This window comes from Manihot esculenta, chromosome 16 (assembly GCF_001659605.2).
Source record: "Manihot esculenta cultivar AM560-2 chromosome 16, M.esculenta_v8, whole genome shotgun sequence".
Classification (NCBI taxonomy): domain Eukaryota; kingdom Viridiplantae; phylum Streptophyta; class Magnoliopsida; order Malpighiales; family Euphorbiaceae; genus Manihot; species Manihot esculenta.
The window spans coordinates 29,883,901-29,905,455 of NC_035176.2; the positions used below are offsets into that span (position 1 = coordinate 29,883,901).

At 33.4% G+C, this 21,555-nt stretch overlaps 1 protein-coding gene across 6 annotated transcripts; it reads left to right on the forward strand.

Annotated features, from left to right (window-relative positions):
* Window positions 1-3,413: 3,413 nt before the first annotated feature.
* LOC110604171 lies at window positions 3,414-20,149 on the forward strand. 6 transcript variants are annotated; one of them, XM_043952160.1, is made up of 12 exons: window positions 3,414-4,404; window positions 5,704-5,980; window positions 6,182-6,367; window positions 6,476-6,628; window positions 7,416-7,536; window positions 7,597-7,871; window positions 8,271-10,613; window positions 11,677-11,882; window positions 11,971-12,126; window positions 17,731-17,965; window positions 18,327-18,637; window positions 18,976-20,149. In XM_043952160.1, exons 1-12 carry the CDS (start codon window positions 3,662-3,664, stop codon window positions 19,271-19,273), a joined length of 5,304 nt encoding a protein of 1,767 aa, XP_043808095.1. In that variant the 5' UTR covers window positions 3,414-3,661; the 3' UTR covers window positions 19,274-20,149. The 6 variants fall into 6 exon arrangements, with proteins under 6 accessions (XP_043808095.1, XP_021597987.1, XP_043808098.1 ...); XM_043952161.1 differs by adding an exon at window positions 5,419-5,505 and having other exon boundaries at window positions 4,269-4,404; window positions 7,416-7,871; XM_043952164.1 differs by adding an exon at window positions 5,419-5,505 and having other exon boundaries at window positions 4,269-4,404; window positions 5,742-5,980; window positions 7,416-7,871.
* The last annotated feature ends 1,406 nt before the right edge of the window (window positions 20,150-21,555 follow it).

Here is a 21,555-nt window from a genome sequence, read left to right on the forward strand (position 1 = left end):
AATTTGTTGGGTGTCCTTAGGAAGAGCCCCATGTCCAGTCTATAATTGACCTTGGGCTGGACTTATATTTGGGTCGTTGACACGTTTTAGGTTTCGTTATTCGCACACATCCCGTGGCAGAAGTGGACGAGTTCGACAACAAAACGAAACGCTGGCGTATTGATTATCATGAAAAAAGAAAAACAAGCTTTTAAAGCGAAGTGCTACCGCCGACGAGTTAGCTTGTGGACTTTGATTTTGATTTTAAATTTAGTTTATGGACTATTAAAAACGATAATTAAATTAAGCTTTACTATAGTTCTGATTTTAATCTTATTGTATACTGATTTTGATTATATTTAATTTTTAATATTGTAAATATCAGGGAATTAATAAATCTAAATAATATACGAGTCTTGAATATTTATTTAAATTTTAAAGTTAATTATTAATTAATAATTTCTAAAAAATTGAGTTTAAATCTCAACCAAACAAATTAGATTTATTAACTTTATAAAAAACTTGAAACCACAACTAATAATAAATTAAATCGATGAAACAATCTCCAAAACGGGTATATGTAGTGTTTTTTTTTTTTAATATGGTAATTAATTTATATTAAATTAAATTAAAAATTATATTAATATAGAAAATTTATTATTTGATTTTTTAATTTTAAAAATTATATTAAAATATTTTAAGTTTTTCTATGTGGTTCATTTGTAACTCATGCTATTACATTTTCCTTCTCTTTAAACTTAACTTCTTATTTCTCTTTTCCCATGAAAAATGATCTGCGTCAATTGATTATCGATGGAGAAGAAAATGTTATTGTCCTTATTAAGAGCTCCAGTGATGTTCCGATCGTCACTTATGATTTATGTTCGATGGAACATATAATCCAATCAATTTTCAGAATATATAGTTTTTTTGGCAGATTTATGATATTTTTTAGAAGGGTATCTATTATGGAATTAGAGGTAAAAAGATATTTGTTTCGATTTTTTAATAATAATGTTGATTTTGAAAATATAGTGAATGTGGTCCTTGGTTGTACAATCGATTTCTCATTATTTGAAAGGAGATACAAGGTAATGAAAACCCTCTCTATATTCTTCTAACTCATTTTGATTTTTTGGTTCTAATTAAACACTGCCTTTCTTATTATTATAACGAGACGTTGGCTAAATTGATCGAGAATTTTGAGTTTGATGAGGATAGTTTTAGTCCGAATAAATGATGATGCTAAAAAAAGACTAAGAATTACAGGTCGGGATAGCCTCTAACAATACAGGGGCGAATGTTAATTTGACAGGCAACAGTAAAGCGAGTTTAAAGGTCGGGATAGTCGAAAGCAATGATCGTCCTGTGTTGAAACTGTCGAGAACTCGACAATTTTCGAACAGTTAATGTGGTGAAAGATTTGGTTACTAGTTACAAGCTGGACATTTTAGTTTTGATGGAAATAAAAACTTTTAGTTCTCGTATGAAATTTTTTTGTAATTTTTTACATTTTGATGGTTGCTTTTCGGTCAATAGATAAGGATTGAGAGGAGACCTTTCGTTAATGTGGAAGAGTCATGTGACTGTTTCTGAGGTTGACTTTTCTTCAAATTTTATTAATTCGGTTGTTTCGGAATGCAATATTCAATAGAGGTTTACTGGTTATTATGAGTTTTCAGAATCGCAACGACGGCATCAGTCTTGAAACCTTATTCGAGTTTTATCTCGTTCAAGTTTTATCTCGTTGAAACTCTCTTCCGTGACTTTTTTCATGAGATTGTAATGATTTATGCTCGAGAGATGAGAAAGAAGGAGAAATATTTTTACTAAATTATTTTATGCAGGGTTTAGATAGACACCTAAGGAGCATTTTTGTCAAATTATCTTATACATGTGTTTGATTTTAAATGATTATAAATTTTTGTTAAACTCTAGAACTGATATTTTTATTAGATAGATTCGTTCCAATACTATTCTAACTGCTCATATTTTGGCAAGAGAATCTATTAGAAATAATCGTATTTTTATTTAAGATAATATCTTTGTTATTTGATGAAATTTTATCAATGCAATAACTAGTTTTACTTATAAAAAAATTATATTAAAATATTTATTAGATTTTAAAAAATTTATTAATATTTTTCATAACTATAATTATTATAATATAAATTTTCATTTCATTTCAATTTAAGTCTAAGAAGGCCATTGGGTTCAAGAATGAGGTCTTATTTAATTCAATTTATATATTTGTTGGAAAATTATCGTATAATGAAGTGACTTGTCTTGCAGAATAAGTAATTTATTTTTATGAAAAAAACATATTATTGTTTTTTCTTGTTAGAACAATTTGATGCATAATATAATATAATTTAACGAATTTTTAAAAATTATTGAACCATAACCAAAAAAATAAAAAGACTATATTTTGTGATGATATATAGATAAAATAATACTTTTTCCTTTTATAATTTTTGTTCATTTTTTTTATTAAATTGTCCTAAAATTATTCTTCTATTTTTTTTTAGATTACATTAATATATAAATTAATAATTATAATCCTATTTGATTTTATATTTTTTTAAGAAATCTCTTAAAATATTTCTAAATATTTAATAAAATTTAATATATTTAAAATAAATATAATAAAAAAATAATAATAAAATTTATATTTTTTAATACGTATAAAAAAATAAAATAAATAAAAATTATACAATGAAAATAGTAATTCTTTTTATTTTAATTAAAAATATTTAAAATGTATTAATATTTTTATAATTTATTTAAAATATTACTCTTGTAATTTATACAAAAATTTACTGTTTAATTAATGAATATTATTATTAACAAATTAATCGCTTGAATTTAAAAATTTATTAAAATACTTTTATTTTTTTATTAATAAAATAATATTTTAATATAATTTTATTTATTTTTATTATTAAAAATATAATAAAAATTTTAATTACTTTTTTATAAATTTTTTTATTTTTATTTAATAGAAAAAGAAAAGATTATTTTATTGACCAGTAAAAATAAAAGTATTTTAATAAAATTTTAAAAATATAAAAATTAATTTATTAATAATGATAATAATTATATTAAATAAAAAAATTTATTAAAAGTAAAATTGGTCAATGATAAAAAAATATTCCATGAATTTTTGAAAATATAAATATAACTTATTATTAGATATTTAAAATCAAATAATAAAACTTTCTAATATATATTATATAATATATAAAATAGTTTTTTTTTTTTTTTTAACAATCTCATCTACCTGTAATAATAATAATAATAATAATAATTATTTTCTCCTTCAGTAATCTAGAACAAAGAAGGAATTTAATTTATGAATAAAATTGAGTATTTTCAACGGTTCAAATTTAGGGACATTAGCTTTTTGGATTGAGTTTGAAGAAAAGTGTTTTGGATCTATTCGACCGGCAAACCCAAACCAACCATTTGTTCACTATTCTTCGCGGGTAAAATGCAGATGTGCCCACCAGCCATCGCCGGGCCATCTCCACCTCCACATCCACCGATACCTCCGCCCACTCTTTCTCTTTCAAAAATTTCGCTGTTCATGTACTTTCCGTTCTCCGTCTTATCTCCTCCCTCCCGATCACCCTAGAAAGCTATACCCAGCCTTATTCCACTCTCAATTCTCACAATTCCTCAAATGAACGCCTCTATTCTCTTTCTTACACCACCTCACAGTCACAGCAATCGTCTTTTCAGTTCCCAAAAACTCTTCTCCGTCCGTCAGTTCCGCCTCTACAGACGCCGTCGGATCAAACCTACTTCCACCAGAAACCTCACGGTTTACAATAACTTATTAGATCCCTTCCAGAACTTCCTCTCCCAGTCCCCCTCCTCGTTTTCTCTCAATCTTCTCGCTCCCGTTCTAGGCTTTGCCTCCGGTTTAACGCTATATCTATCGAAATTCAATTCCAGTGGATTATCGAGCACTTCTGACATCGGTGAATGGATTCTCTTCTCCAGCCCCACTCCGTTCAACCGTTTTGTATTTCTGCGTTGCCCTTCTATATCTTTTGTAGGGAGCGAGTTGTTAGAGGATGTGAATGAGAGGTTGGTAGAGCAGGATAGGCACTTTGTGAGACTGGACAGCGGGAGGATTCAGGTCAGAGAGTCTGGCTATGGTAGATTGGAGGAGAAATTGGAGTACCAGAGAGTCTGCGTTAGCACCGAGGATGGTGGAGTTATTTCGCTTGATTGGCCGGCGAATTTGGACTTGAGGGAGGAGCATGGGTTGGACACTACTGTGTTGCTTGTGCCGGGGACAACTGAAGGGAGCTTGGATGAGAGCATTAGGTCGTTTGTGTGTGAAGCACTTAGCCGCGGGTTTTTCCCGGTTGTCATGAATCCTAGAGGATGTGCAGGTTCACCACTCACTACTGCAAGGTATTGAAACTTTAACTTGTTATCTTCTGGTGCTATGTAGCTGCTTAAATTAATTCCAGTATGACTGGAGCTTCATGCTATTTTTGCATAAACAAACTACGGCTATGTTTTGGTTTAATTCCATCTCTTAAAATTTTATGAATTCAATTGAATTCCATGTTCGTGTATTTGATTTGGACAATGCAATTGGTTGTAACTAAAATCGATTCCTATCATAATTGGTGGATAAATTCCATAGAACTTACATAAATTTTTTTTGGACTGAAATGCCCATATCAAAATGAATTCCATAAAACTTACCGCTAAGGCACAAACTAGCTTTCTATTTATTTACTATTGTTACGACTAGCCAACTATATCAGATATATACATTTGTTTAATCTGAACTTTATAATATCTAAGCTTGTTATGTACTTTTTATGACATCTTTTATGTTGTTATACCAATATTATGAGACATGTAAATTTATTATATATTTATTACTGTTTGTCAGAGGGGTTTATATTTTTATTTATTGTTATAAATTTATTAGTACATTTTTTATAGTGGAAAATTAATTTTTTTTTGTGAAAAATTATATATATATATATATATATTTTAGATTTTACACATGAGGGTAGTTTAGGAAATGAAAGCAAATGAGTTTCAATTATAAAATTAAAACAAACATGAATTATATGCAATTCAATTGAATTTTGCCTTTTAAGTTGCATCAAACCAATTTCTGTCTAGAATTCAGTTAAATTCCTCAAAATTTTGTATAATAGAATTAAACTAAGCCCTATATACAACTTTCTGAACCTTAAGTCTTAAACAAGTTAGGGCTGGCAGAGTAAATCCATTTTGTCTATTCGGCTCTGTTTATTAAACCTTAGTAACTAAGTGTCCCATTCAGCTGAGCGGTTGGAAGTTTCTGGTCTTAATGATTGTGGTCATTTATATACATCCTCAAGAATTCATCATTGTGCAATGGGTAAAATGATTAGAGTCTTGGGTTGCATTCATAATACACAGGTTGGAGTACATTTGGCCAGTTTTGAAGGATTGGGCGGATATCCATATCACCCTCCTAGATCTTGCTTAAGGAGGAGCTGTATTTGGGTAACTGATAGTATGATTATTTCTGTGCTGGATTTTTTTTTTAAAATATAAATCCATGGGGGATGTGTCATTAATAGAAGGAAATACATTTTAAACTAAGATTCTCTGGATGAGAAACTTTTCTACCCCAGGTTTCTTTTAATTTCTATTCCAAGAAGAAGCTGATAGTAGGGCTTCTTAACAACTTCATTTATGTAGGTTATTTTCAGCTGCTGACAGCGATGATATCTCCACAGCTATACAGTTCATCAATAAAGCAAGGCCATGGACATCACTGATGAGTGTTGGCTGGGGATATGGTGCCAACATGTTGACTAAATATCTGGCAGAAGTTGGAGAGATGACACCTCTTATGGCTGCCACATGCATTAATAATCCTTTTGACTTAGAGGAGGCCACAACGTGCTCTCCTTATCACGATGCTTTGGATAAAAAACTCACTGGTGGACTTAAAGATATCCTGCGATCTAATAAGGTTAATGGTTTCTCTGAACCTTCACCATTTTAGAATGCAAGTATTTTTTTATATCATTGTTTGTTGGAAGAGAATGCTTTCCAACTTTGCAGCAATGTAATGCATTATATCGTATGTATCAATTCATGTCAGTCATTTTGTATGTATTTCTCTTTACTCTCTTTATGGTGGTAATTAGATTTATACTTGAGAATTTTATAGGAATTGTTTCAAGGGAAAGCAAAAGGGTTTCATGTGGAGAAGGCTTTAATGGCAAAATCTGTTCGTGATTTCGAAAAAGCCATATCTATGGTATCTTATGGTTTTGAGAAAATTGAAGAGTTCTATTCAAAATCTAGCACACGGGATGTTGTTGGAAATGTGAATATTCCTGTTCTCTTTATTCAGGTGCATGTTTTTTACTTCTGATACATTAAGCTTTGAATTCTGTATACAGTTTGTCTTTTAGTTCATGATCAGCCTTCTAATCATTTTCTGATTCTGTAAAAATTTCAGAATGATGATGGGACAGTGCCATTATTTTCCACTCCGCGCAGTTTGATTGCAGAAAATCCATTTACAAGTCTCCTTTTATGTTCTTGTTTGCCATCTGATATTGTTGGGAAGGGTAGAGCTGCTGTATCTTGGTGCCAGAATCTTACTATTGAGGTGACGAATTTGTCCTTTTCTTTTTTATCCTAGAATATTCATTTGTAGAGTCTGGAAATTCCTTATCTGCTGACCTGAGTTTGGAGGTTCTTGCCATGAAGTTGATCTTTCTGGAGTTGTCAATTCTGGATGCTTTGAATTAATGCACATTTATCATATGATAAGCTCATGTATTATGAGGACTCATGTTGAGGACTTCATAACATCAAATTTCTTTACTGATTTTAGAAAATCTATAGCTTGCTATAGATTTTCTTTATGTTGCTCTGAACTGTTAATTGTTATATTCTTAATTTTCAACATGGATGTGCTTTATTTTCCCCCCTGAAATGCTGGTTGTGCTAGTCATATCTGTTTGAATTGATGTGATTTTCCTTGATTCATAATTACTAAGAGAATGTGTTGTCCCTACAATTCAAGAGGTAATAGAAGACAGATCTCTTTAATTTATGGAATCACCAAGACATAATTTAGGAGTGAGTTTGGAACTATTTTTTTGTAGCTTTTGTCATAAATATGAAAGCTTATGTATTGTGAAGTAAGTGAAGTGAATGAAAGATGTAACCTTTGTGTTCTTTCCTCTGTTCCTCTGTTTCTTTTCATTTATCTTCTCTCTTTTTATTTTTTTCCTTTTTCTAAAACTTAACAATGATTTGACCTAAAAAGTATCCTTATGGTGTCTGATTTGCATGATCAATAAAGGAACACTGAAATCATTTCCTTCATCCTTCCTCTTCCTTTGGTTGAAGAATTTGACTTCTGACTACTATGCATGTTGTGCTTGTAGTGGCTATCGGCAGTAGAGCTTGGGCTATTGAAGGGTCGCCATCCTCTTTTAAAAGATGTAGATGTTAACTTCAACCCAATAACAAGTTTAACTCTTGTGGGAGGCAGGACATCAAACAAAGGTATCAAACTTGAGAAATTTTTAGATGTTGCTGCAAGTGATGCTAATAGGTACACCATAGGTCCCCTGAAAGAGAGGATTAAAGATAGTATTACTACTGTCCAATCAAGATCCAGACAAGATGCATATAGAAACTTTGAAATTAAAGAGAGATTGCAAGAAGTGGAAAATGGTGCATTTCAGCAGACCAGCTCAGTTGATGTAGAATTGGTCAAAGAGGAGGTAGCTGACACCGTAGATACTGGAAGTGGTCAAGTGCTACAAACAGCACAGGTGGTAATGAATATGCTTGATGTTACTATGCCTGGCATTCTGGAAGAAGAAGAAAAGAAGAAGGTAAAAGCAGTAACTTTGATCAGCTTTATTTATCCGTCTGTCTTTCAAAATAAGTATAAAAATAAGTATGTTATTGTAGAAGCTGACTTTTGTGTTTTATTCTTATGATGTATTAGTGTAGACTGAAGTTTGATTGGGCTTTATTGTCACTGCCATTTGCTGCAAATTGGATGGGGATTTTAATTTTTCATTCTTGCTAGAAATGTCAATAATATCTTTATTGTAGGTAACGTTGGCATTATGGAGAGATGGAAAATATATACCTTCTTCCTCTTCTTGTGCTTCTTGCCAAATGTTATTAAGAGCACTTGTTTTGGTTTACTGCTTCTATCAGTTGTTTTAGGCTTGCAATTTTGTGGTTTAAGGAACCTGTGAGACTCATCTGGGACCTATCTGCAGGTCTTGAGTGCTGTGGGTCAAGGAGAGACACTCATGAAAGCTTTGCAAGATGCTGTGCCAGAAGATGTTCGTGGAAAGCTTACAAGTTCTGTAACAGGAATTTTGCATGCTCAAAATGCAAACTTAAAACTTGATGGACTCCTTGGTAAAGTTCCTGCTGTGTCATCTGGGATTAAGTCAAAGATCCAGGAAAAGGCAGGAGGAACATTAAATGATGAACCTACATCTAATGATCCTCATTCCTCAGAGGAGATCAAAAAGCCTGATGACTTGGCAGATGTCTCTGATAACAATCAACCTGGGTCATACAAGTCTGTTACCGGGCTGGAATTAGGACATCGCTCTTCAGATAATTTGCATAACTTCAGTGATTTTGGGCAGCCTCAAACAGTGAACATTCAGCTAGGTGATACTTGTGATTATGTTAAGGATAAAAATGAGTCAGGAAATAATCATGAAAGTGACGATCTTGTCAAAGAAAAAACTATTTCATATTCTAACAGCAGTGAAAAGGGATTGGATACCAGCACCAAGCAAAGTGTTACTAGCCGCCCTGAAAATGCTGCTGGCACTGAGGAAGCAATTGTTGATGAGCTCAAGGTGGATGAGAATGGTGGAACACCTCAACTAGAAATGAAAAGGGAGATGCATACCCAGAAAAATGAAGAGAAAACCCCAAATTCTTCAACAGACCTAAGTAAGATGGCATCGGGAAACATGGTTGAAGAAGCACCTTCACCTGCGGTGTTGTCTCCTAACTCCCTACCAATGGAAAATGACAGCAATGATACTCAGAAGAGGGACAACATAGCAGTGCAGCCTGTTTCTGATCAAAATAAACCAATTATGTCTGATTCTAATTCCCCTGCATTCAATGTTGTTCAGGCTTTAGATGCCTTGACAGGGATGGATGATTCCACCCAAGTGGCGGTTAACAGTGTTTTTGGTGTCATAGAAGACATGATTTCTCAGTTGGAAGAGGAAAAAGATGACGAGAACCAAAACCAGGATAGAGATGAGGTTGAAGGTGAGACAGATGATTCTAGGTCCAGGAAAGAGAATGCCACTGGTGATAACATTGTAAAAATAAATGGCAAGAACGACTTAACCATGCAGCCTGGTATTTCACAGGATTCTGCTCCATGTAAGAAGAAAGCAACTGGCATCAACCCGCAGAATGTTGTGAGTGCAGGAAGGATAGAGGAAAAACTCACTGGGAATTCTGTTATTTATGGTGAGAATGTTACTGATGGTTACTGGGGGGTTACTTCCAGTAACCATAAATATAAGAAAGGAATAAAGAAGAATCAATTAGTTGGTGGCAATTTTTTGGCTGATTACGCTGATAGACAAGTAAATAGCATTCCATTATACATAACAGGAAATCCATATGGGGAATATATACAAAATGAGTACTTCCGCAAGTATCTTCTCTCAAAGATGCCAAATGATAAACCACTTGATTTAGATATGACTACTGCTCTGTTGCTTGACTATTTCCCAGAAGAAGGTCAGTGGAAACTCCTGGAGCAACCTGGAAATATTGGAGAATCTAGACATGATGTTAAAGCTCACAGTGTTGTTGACAGAAAAGATCGGGTTCATTCACCTGTAAATGTGAATGATACAGACAACATTATTGAACCATCATACATACTATTAGATGCCGAAAAACAACAGGAAACTGTTGGAGAATATAGCATTGTGAACAGTTCTAATGAAAATGTTGAAAATAGATTAGAAGAGGTGATGCAGTTGGTGAAACTTATTATAGTGGATGCTTTAAGGATTGAAATTGATCGCAAGCTGAGTGCAGACACCATGAAAGAAATGGAACCCACACTCACTAGTGATCTTGAGCAAGTGGCGAATGCAGTATCTTTGGCCATTGGACACGAAGGCAGTTTGTACTTGCAAGGCAAAGACTTAAGTATTGATGGTGCTTCTGAAAAATTTGGTACTCTTCAAGGAGAGCATATAGTAAGGGCCATTTCTTCAGCTGTTCTGAGCACGAGTTATCTGAGAAGAATTTTGCCAGTTGGTGTTGTTATAGGCTCTAGCTTAGCTGGTTTGAGAAAATATTTCAATGTAGGTACCAGGCCTGATAATGACCTGACATTGAATGGCCAAACAAAGATATCCAGGGAAGAAAGTCTAGATAAGCCTAGCATGAGGGAGGATGATCAGAAGCCTATTACCAGAATGGATCAAAATATTAGTATGAAGGGTACAAGGGGTAGAGAGGGGAAAGAAGCTGAATTGAAAAATAGGAAAAACGATAGTGTCATGGTTGGGGCTGTTACAGCTGCCCTTGGAGCATCTGCTTTACTGGTACAGCAACAGGTAATAATCTATTTTGATGCTTTGTTTCTGTTCTGGAGGCTTTTTGAATCCGTCTCTTGGTGATTATAATTGTGAGAAATAGAGGTTCATGCAAGAGGATATTAATTCTTTTCCTTGAAATGTATATGTTCATTTATCTAAATTACATACTCCGCCATTCTAAATTTGCCTGTGGGTTGTTCTTCATTAGCATACAAGTTTAGGATTTCTTTTCTAAGAATATTGCACTCCATTTTTTTGGATTACAATCAAATATAATGTTGGCAACAAAGTGGATGAGTATCGTTGATTTCATTACTTATCAAACATCAAATCTTAATTTCTTTGATATATTGTTCCTCTTTTTTATTTTTAATTTGATTTTTTTTCTGTTGTGCTTGTATTGAAATTTAGCAATAGAATGCCTGAAATGGCCATGCAACAAGCTTGTATGTGTGGATATGATAAACACCCCTAAAAGACTGATAAGATTTGATAGGGATAGGCTACCACATGCATACATATGGCATGCCCTTGTGTGTAAATCTTTACTAAGGTTTTGAAAGTTTTGTGTTTGTACATTGCAGTAATTTAACTACATGCACATTCTGATTTGCATCTGTCAAAAGAAGTAGAAGTATGACCTTTCTGATATATCATATGTGACCTCGAGTATAAAACAATATTAGCAATTTACTTCCAAATTTATGTGTCTCTGCTTGCACACATCTACACGTTGACCAACCCAATTAAATAACAGGTTGGTGTTAATACCCATTACCCCATGGAGGCCTTGAGCTCAGTTCAAACGCCAAAAAAACTGTTAGAAATGACCTTTTGGTTGGGGGTGAAAAGGGAGAGAGATTATTGAGTCATATCAAGGAGTGCTTCATATTGTCTGTCATATGGATATAACGAATACATAGTTCTCCTTCTGAATGTTACTTTGGGTACAGAAATGGCTTTTTCACTAAAATGTACCTCTTTTTAGCACTTTCCGTATTCATGCTTGTTGATTAATTGTTTCTCCTTTTCTTTCTCTGGTTTTCTTTTTTGATCCATATTGGTATATGTAACTATGAAGAGTCAATACCACGGCAAGGAAACTGAAGAAAGTTCTTTGAAGTCCTTGAATGAGAAAGTAGATGATGTGAAAGCAGTCGACAAGGTTGGTGAATCAATTTCTGAAAAAATGCAGAACAATGTAGTTGCAAGCCTTGCTGAGAAAGCCATGTCAGTTGCTGCTCCAGTAGTTCCTACGAACGAAGATGGTGAAGTGGATCAAGATAGGTCTTTAACTATACCATAAATTTTTTTTCATACTTAACTGGCATATTCAGTATTAATAAAATTAATATGTGTATGCCCATATCATTAGGCTGGTCGCAATGCTAGCTGACTTGGGACAAAAGGGTGGCTTGTTGAGGCTGGTTGGTAAAGCTGCTTTGCTTTGGGGTGGCTTACGTGGTGCTACAAGTTTGACTGACAAGCTTATCTCGTTTCTACGTATGGCTGAACGTCCCTTGTATCAGAGGTAATCTAAGCCCTTGAATGTTCTTCCCTGCAAGCTTTCCTCGTCTTCTTTCTCTTGCAGTTATTTGATTCTCCCTAATCCTGCCATTTGTCTCTACTATGGCTAGTTTAATAATTTAAGCAAAACTATGTTGAATATTAGGAAGTAAACATTATACTGAAATCTTTGGCAAAATACATCTGTATCTCGAAGAGTAATTAGTTGGCGAAATTTTAGTGATAGTCTTTGGAATTTCAAGATTCATTTTTTAGCTAGCTATCCCATTATTTTTCCGTATTTCTCTAGTTCTTAGCTTACTTTTGACTTGAACAAATTCATAAACCAACATATCCATAATTTGGTGTATTTCTGTTTGTGATCGTATTAATTTGACATGCCAGGTGGACTTCTATCCTATTTGAAATGATTCTTTTGCTAGAATTCAGTTCAAATGATCTTGTAATAAATTGTGTTTGGAATAAACATTAAAATGATTTTGTATCCTATAGTTTGGAATAAGTGAAAAATAAAATTTAGATGCTTGTTCTTGTCACTCGTTTTTACAAAGAAACAAATATAATTTAAGGAGCGCTATTTTGGATGTTCAATAAGAGACTTCATTAGATGAATTTAATTATTGCAAAATTATATCACTTTTGGCAGGAGTACTTTTTTTTTTTTTGATAAAAGAATTGAAGTCTAACAATTTTGAAGTTTCCAAACATGACAAGTGGTCAAATAGAATTGAATTTCTTTTTTTATTTTTTTTTATTTTTTGTATACTTTCCTAGCAAATATCATATTGAAATAATAAATAAATGATAATGACCTTTCATATTATTTATGACTTTTAATTTTTTTACATATATTTTTATCCTATAATTGCATTTGATGCTGTTGTGGGCCCTAGATGTGGGTTGGATTTGCAAACCAAGAAACAAGAAGGAAAGTTGGACAGCCACTCTGATACTCAAATTAGTTATAAAGGTGGTAAATAATATGGAAAACAACTAGAAATCTTAGAATAAAAACATACTTGATTATGGAGACATCAACTCCTTAAATATGCCGCTTTTAGGGACTTTGAGAACTATTAAGAATGTGATGTAAAATCTCATTAGGAGTGGGAAGTTCAATCCTATTAGAAATATCCTTCTGAAGTGGAGAGTTTGCTTTGTATTACTTCTCTCTCTCTCACCTTTGGATGAGAATTACAATGGCCAAGTGATAAGCGGTTGTCGAAGCCGTCAAAAATAAACCTATTATCAACCAACAAAATAAATTTGCAGATAGTGGCAATAGGGTCGAACCACAGGGATTTGACACTACGAATTTTCCTATTAATGACTTGGACAAGTAAATAACAAGTAATTAAAAGAGGGGGGTTTGATTTGATGAGTTAATATTAAATAGCAAGAGAAAGCAATAATTTAAAAAGATGAGAATTTCAATGGGAGAAGGATTCTAGTTGAAGCATGGATCTATTTCAGCTTGTTTAGAATTGATCATTGATCTTTTTAATACTCTTATCTATTTCAATAAGTTAGTTTAGGACGTGGAAGACGCTTCTCACAATCCAAATTCCTCCTTAGTTTTAGTTTGATTAGGAAACGTTCGCTACTCAAACTCTAGTTAACAAGTTGCCAAGGAACGTCCTTGGGGCTTTTAGCATCGAACAACTGTTAACTGCATTAGGACTTAGAGGAACCCAACTCTAACCTTGCCAACCGCGTGGTCAAGTTTAGATTATGCAACCGATTATATTTGTGTTTAAATAATCTAAGCAATTACGGACCTAAATTATTCAAACAATATATTACTCAAGCAATTTAAAAGCAACAGGCCTTAATTGATTCTAAAAGCAAAGTAATAATTATAGAAAGATCAAGTTGCATAAATATTGAAGGTAAATAAGAGTTTAATAATGGAGATTTAAATCTCCCAATTCATCACAAATCTGAAATTCACCAACTTCAACTAGAAAAGACTGGATTTAGCCACTCATGGTGGACAAAATCACAAAAGGAAGAAGAAAGAAAAGAAGAAGAAACTGCTGTATTTTCTGCAGAATTGCTGAAGATGAGATGCCCCTTTGCTGGTTTGGATGCTGCCCTTATATAGCTGGAGAATCCAATTCCAATTTGATTAGGGTTTTGAAATCTCAATTTGATTTGGTCTTCTTTGTAGTCTTTGATTCCTCTTTGGATTTTGTATTTGATTGAGAATGGAACTCTCTAAGTGAAGGCGTGGCTCTTGGGACTGATCTTATGGTGTTTGAAGTGGATTTGAACTTCTTTTCTTTGAATTTGGATTTTCTGCTCTTTTCCCGCTTCTGCTGTCAATTCCTGCTGTCAGTGTGATCGGGGCGGTGATTTGGCCAGATCGCTGCCCCGATCGCTTCCTGTGAATCAGTCCAGTTTTCAGCTTTCTGTTTCTGCTTGATTTGGGCAGTGATTTGGGCAAATCACTGACCCAATCACTTTTCTGTCATTTTCTGCACTTTTTCTTCAGTTTTCCAATTTCTTTCTTTTCTGTAAAAATAAAGTAAAAACCATAAATTAAGCTAAAAATTGTGTAAATAAGTAATAATAAATATAATAAAAATATGGCTAAATTATGCTTGATCACCAAGTTATGTCTCAAATGGAGTTGAACTTGAGCAGAAGTCTGAGTCATTGTCATGCCCAGATCAACTAAATGGTTTGAATCATGCGTAAGGTTCAAGCCTTAGGTTCTTGGACCTGTAAACGACTGACGTAAGGTCTTGAAATGATGCTAGTCATATCAACATTCACAAAATGAAACTAGAATGGTTCATCAAAATTGAACATGTGAAATGGGGAGAGGGGGAGGAAGGAGGGGGGAAGGACTCGGAGGACAAAGAGAGCATCAATTCTCCTCAACTTTTTTAAATCCGGCTCAGTCTTAGAACTAGCGAAGACAGAAGGTTGAAAATATAAAATTCAATCAGAGTCAAACAGATGTACTGTTCCTTTTGAATTCTTGTCAATAAAATATTAAATTTATGTTATGAATATTAATATGCTAAAATTAAATTAATATAAAATAAATTAATAAATATTTTATTTTATAAATTAATTTTAGTGCATTTGCTTGTAAACCAAAAATGTCCTTTTAATATTTAATTAACTTGTCTATTTTACCCTTAAATTTTTAGGATACAATTATTCCCCAAATTTTTGTATTCAAGTCACTGATAATGAACTTGTATTTGTTTAGAGTTTCTCTTTGGAGAAGTTGGACATCACCATTGCATTTAGAACGTCAACAAAATTTTGTCTTGTCGAGCGTTGCCACATATGGATAGCAGTAGATTGGGCTTTTGAACTTTTTAAGACTTGTTCATATTTAGAAAATATGTTGTTGTCCGATTTTGGTTTTAGTTGTTGGTTACTGTATACATTAACTTATTCATGCAAATCACTAATTAAGCATAAAATGCACATTAATAGATTTTTAAATATTTATATGATTATTAAAGTTTTAAAATATACTTTTTGGTAAAAATATATTTTCATATGGATTATTAAAAACTTATAAAGTTATATCGGTGTTACGGTCCTGCAAAATTGATCTAATTATGGGTCTGTGGGTTAAGGAATCAGGTGGAAGGGAAGGATAAGAATGGTAAAAATTTAATCAAATTCATTAGAGTATCTGGATCTCTTGAGTTGAGTACTAAAAAACTTTTGAAAATTTTTTAGCTGATGTTTATCAATCTGCTATCAACTTAAATGCAAGTTGGAGTTTTAACTACCTCCTTAAAAATAGAAACTTAAAATAGCATAATGGAGGCTAACCTCCTACAAATTAGAATTTGGAAATAACTAAACAAAATATGGAAATAACTAAATACCTAAACAGAACATGGTCTTTGTCACTACCCATTATTACGCATAAACTCATGATCTATGTCACAGTCAACTACTAAATAACTATCCACTGTTGCATCAGTGATGAATCTATTGAAGTAGTGGTTTGCTAACAATGGGTTTTAGTTTATATATGGGTAATGATAATTGGGTTTAGGATAGATTTTAATATGGTTAATGGTTTGGGATGATTTTGGGTATTCTAATGATAATCAGTCTTGTTAGGGTGATTTTTGTAGGTACTCTACCTATTGGCATTTCTATTGCTATGTGTTACCGTGGCTGGCACTAGCGGAGCCAGGTGGTGGCCAAGGAGGGCCATGGGTCCCCATAAAAATTTTAAATTTTTTAGGGATATTTAGGTAGTTTTACATAAAATCGAAAAAATTACCATTAAGCCCCTGTATGTTTGAGAAATTTATTAATTAGTCCTTATTTCAAAATTACTAAATTAAAATATTTTGTATTTTATAAAATCAAATTCCTTAGACATTTTATCAAATAAATCTTTAGTAGCCTTTAATACTTACACTTTTTAGTTCATGTAATTTTAACTATGCATATTATACTATTTAGTCCTCTCCATTTTCTATTCTTTTTCAATAAAAAAAATTATTTATTATCTTCAATATTTCAACTTCAAGTCATAAACTTTTTCTTAAATTATTTACTTATTATTTAATTTAATTTTATACATTGTTTTATTATTAAGAAATGATAATTTTTTGTTTATATTTTTTTTATTTGACTTAGTTGCTAATCTATTTATGTGATTGAATATTATATTTTAGCTTCCTAAACTTAGAGAAATAAATTTTAAATTTTTGAAAATAAAAGTGTTTTATGAGTAATGTTAGATGATTTAATGGGTTTCATGGACTATATAAAATTACAAAAATAAAATATAACTTTAATATCTAATAGGTAACAGAATTTAAATTTAAAAAATTTTAAATATGAATAAGTGTTTTTATGTCTAATAGATTAGACTATTCAAATTTAGGAAAAATAAAATTAAAAAAAAATGTTGTTTTTATGGGTAATGGGTTAGAATGTTTAAATTTAGGGAAATTTAATTTTAATAGTAAACAATAAATTAAATTATTATGTTATTTCAATAGTATTTTTTTTATGGATTTGCATGTCATAACTAAAGGAGAAAGAACTTTTTCTACAATAAATATTATAAAAAGTATGAGCTATTAAATTATTTATCGTCTACTTGCATTGAAAGATATACTTATATATATTGATAATGAAGTTATTATGAATATATTTCAACCAACGTAAAATGGATAAGAATCATGTATTTATTTCTATGCATTTTATTTTGTTTGATCATTTATTTGAACTGGCCCCCCAAGTTAAATTTGTGCATCCGCCGCTGCTGCCTGGTCATCATGTTTTGGCTGGATTCCACAAATCTCTGTTGTTAAGGTAACCTGGACCAGACATTAGCCTAATTCAAAGGTTTCCTTGTTGAACTGGCAGGTCCAGATTTGAAACAATGTTGTCTTTATTTGCTTGGGTCTTTCTTTTAGTGTGAGAAGGAAGTCTTAGAAGGAAGCTGCAGATATTGTCAACATCCCTTTCTGTTCTTTCTAGTGGATAAAAAGCATATTTATTGCCTATGGTTTACCTATTTGATATATGTTGCTTTTTGCTGTATCAGTCCATTAGTATTTGGAATATTTTTTTTACTGATTCTCTTCAATCATTATTTTTCCCGTAGGATTTTTGGGTTTGTTGGGATGGTGCTTGTTCTATGGTCACCGATCCTTGTACCGTTGCTTCCAACACTTGTGCGGAGCTGGACGACAAGCAACCCCTCCAGATTTGCTTACCTTGTTAGCATTATTGGACTTTATACAGCTGTTATGATACTTGTTATGCTATGGGGCAGAAGAATTCGTGGGTACGAAGATCCACTTGAGGAATATGGTTTGGATTTTATGAAACCACACAAGGTATGGTTGTAAACTATTCGTCAGATTCTTGTGTTTTTAGACGAGCTTAAAGTTGAAAATTTGGTAATTTGCTTAATGTCTCAGCAAGTTCTGCACTTGCCTGGCCAATGATAAGAGTAGCAGTTACTTACATTTTGTGAATGAAGAAGCAAGTTTATTACTCATTTTCAATGGCAATTATCTTTTTCCTACTATGGCAAGTTGCAAATTCTTAGCTGCAAAAGGGGGAACTTTCAGTTCACAGTTCTCTTCTTCTTTCTCCTTAATGGAGTTTAGTTTTGAAACTGGATGAATATTTTTGTGGTCCCTGTAGATTAGACAGTAGGTTATACTGCTGATTTTCTGAGCTCACTTGTTGCAGATAAAATTTTTTTTCATGGGATTGATTGGAGGAATCATGCTGGTTTTATCAATACAGTCTGTAAATGTTTTATTGGGCTGTGCAAGTTTCTCACGGCCTGCAAGTCTTCCTACATCTTCAGATGCCATTGCATGTCTCAAAGTATGTGGGCAAGTAATTATGCTGGCTGGTCGAGGAATTATTACAGCAACCGGTCTTGTGCTTGTTGAAGAACTGCTTTTCAGATCTTGGTTGCCTGAAGAAATTGCCACTGATCTTGGTTATCATCAAGGGATCATCATTTCAGGACTTGCATTTTCTCTTGTCCAGAGGTATCTTCGTCATTTACTATGTTGTAACATCATATAGCACCTTCCTTTTTCATATCTTTCCCTTTTGGCATATTTAGAGGCATATATTCTTCATTCCTCTTCAATTTTGGTTCCCATTTTCTTAACATCATTTTGGGTACTAGTAACTATTTGGATATTTGTTTAAACAAAAATCATTCTGCATTTTTGGTCATGAAGAACTACAGTAAATGTAGGGATGACAATTAAATGCATGGGCAAATTTGGTTCATGCTTATGATAGATTAAAAAGTTTCATTCTATGATTATTATTAATTATCAGCCGCTATGTCATATTTGTTTCTTCCAATTGATTTCAGGTCTCCCTTGGCAATACCAGGGCTTTGGCTTCTCTCTTTGGCTCTGGCTGGATTGCGTCAAAGAAGTGAAGGCAGCCTTTCCATTCCAATTGGTTTACATGCAGGGATCACGGCTTCAAGTTTTATTTTGCAAACAGGTGGATTTTTTACCTATAAACCCAACTATCCTCTCTGGATAACTGGTACTCACTCATTCCAACCTTTCAGTGGGGTAGTTGGCCTTGCATTTTCTGCATTACTAGCAATAGTTCTGTATCCAAGGGAGCCTCTAAAGAAAAAGAAGACCGTTAGAGAATAAACAGTGATTTTGTTAGTTAAGAGAAGCAGTGTTTAGGACAGTGCAGGTCGAACCGTTCGGCGTGGTGGCTTGCTTCAATTTGTACTCTCCAGTCTGCTATCATCAGGATGGCTTGGGGAAAATAAGAGAAAAAGGAGTTTGGGGTGGGGGTGTAGGGTTGTTGGGGAGGTGGCGGTGGTGGTGTTTTTTTTTTTTTTTTTGGTGGGGGGGAGGGGTGGGGGAGAGGAAAGGACGCACAAGCACATAAAGGAATTTAAGCGACTGTTGTGTTGGTGTTTCTAATCCACGAAATATGAAGTGAAATGGCTATGAATACACATTTAGTTTAGACAGAGAAGGGAAAAAAACAATGAAAGAAAAGAAAAAAAGAAGCGAAAAGAAAGGTCAACCGGTGTACATTGTTTAGTGGAAAAGGAAAAGTACGAAAGAGCTTCGGTGTAGAGATAGGTATAAAATCTCAACTCTGAGAAGGAGAGCTGAGAGAACACAGCATTTTTGCAAGTAGTAAAGTTAATTGTACGTATAAATTTTGACGCATGCCTTTCAATGCATAAAGTATACGAGAACCTCTGATGGTTGATTGTTTGCATACGCATCTTCCTCTGTATGCTATACACTTGTGCAATACATTTCATATGGCGCTCCTATAAAGCCTTGGGTAAATAAAGCACAATTAATGAGTTTGTATAATTTTTTTCTTTTTTTCTTTTGTTGTATTATTACCCCATTTTATATTAGCAGAAATGTATTCGATATGGTTTTCGAGCCTCTCTAGTGTTTAGATATTCATGGATTCTGTAATATTGTGAAGAAATTGATTCTGCACATTAAAAATCTGAAGAAATTTCCGACGTGATGAATTTCTTGTCAACCAAACCGCGTATGAGGTTTTGAAGAAAAGGTACTAGTCTCATCTAATACCCTCAATTTTGCGGGTGCATCCTTCAATTTTGGTTTATCTTTTTGTAAATCTTGCAGAAGCGGGTGCCAGCACTGAAGCTAGTGAGCCTTGAAAGTTTAATTCTCTTTATTCAACTGCAACCAAGAATTTATGCATTTAACTACTACAACTCTAAATCTCTTGTCCCCAGTTACAATAAGCTTTGTCATTTCCATTTTTATATCTTATATTTTTCTTTACTGGCTTCTCTTCTGTATGTTTCTGCATTCTTTTCCTTCAAATTCTTCTGTTTTTTTTTTAAAAAAAACATTTAATATTCTTGTACATGAGATGATCGTCAACAAAAGGAACACGTGATGCCATGATTAATCAGAGTGATAGGAAGCATCAAATAGCAGAGCGGAGGATATAATGCCAGGATTCTCCTGAACACAAACATAATCAGACACAACATACAAAACTTTGCTAGCAATGAGCAGCTACGTTGCTCTCCCTGGGAGACTGGGTATAACTGTAACATTTCGGAAAGTGTAACGCTCAGGCTATTAGGAAGAGGGAAACCATCTTGGAGCTCGTCGATCACACTTTTACAATCTGATTCAACCACCAACATGGAGAAGCATAAAATTGAGCTACACAAAGGCCGTTTTCCAGCCCAAAGGCTTCAGACACATCTCGACTCTAGTCTCCAATTACACATGATGATGCACAAGCCATAAGCTCACCACCATCATTTCGAAAAACAACATGAACCCGCCTTACCCTCAAAAACCCAAGTTCGTGTCGCTATTCATCTCAATAACCCCACGCGTTGGAGGGTGCCAATGAGACACATGACGACCTGAACAACTCCTGGAACCTGCCTTGCTGCCAGACCCAAGGAAATGAACTCTATCTATGAACATTAGGGGATTGCCAAAGCGACGCTGTGGACATTAAAAACACCCCTACATCCTTGTTCTTGTTGCACCAGATACTGTAACATGCAAGATTGAACATAATTAATCCTCGCCTAAAAACAGATGAGAGACTTCCAACCACCACTGTTTGAAGTCAAAAAAAGTTTTATGGTATATCTGCTCCAAATGTAGCAGCCTCCATAACTGTTGAATGGTACTAAAATCGCGAAACAGATGGAGAGTTTCAAGTTGATCACACAGTTGATACCTGTCATTCATTCCATCAACGGGCTGGTGTAGCAGCTCTAGACAACAAGATGCACATAGCGGCCTTTCACACAAATGTTACTGATGAAATAAAATAAAAGAAAAGCATTCATGACCCATAACCGATACCTAAATTATTAAATTGCTGTCACATTTTTTAAAAAAAATTTCAAAAATTACTCTTAATAAAAACACTCCTCTTCCGTTTCAGCACT

Excerpts from the sequence above, each read along its gene's own strand:
- LOC110604171 (XM_021742295.2), top strand. The coding sequence starts at position 3,662 with ATGAACGCCTCTATTCTCTTTCTTACACCACCTCACAGTCACAGCAAT. Across the intron at positions 17,966-18,326 it reads ATTTTATGAAACCACACAAG|ATAAAATTTTTTTTCATGGG; the intron begins GTATGGTTGTAA and ends CACTTGTTGCAG. Across the intron at positions 18,638-18,975 it reads GCATTTTCTCTTGTCCAGAG|GTCTCCCTTGGCAATACCAG; the intron begins GTATCTTCGTCA and ends AATTGATTTCAG.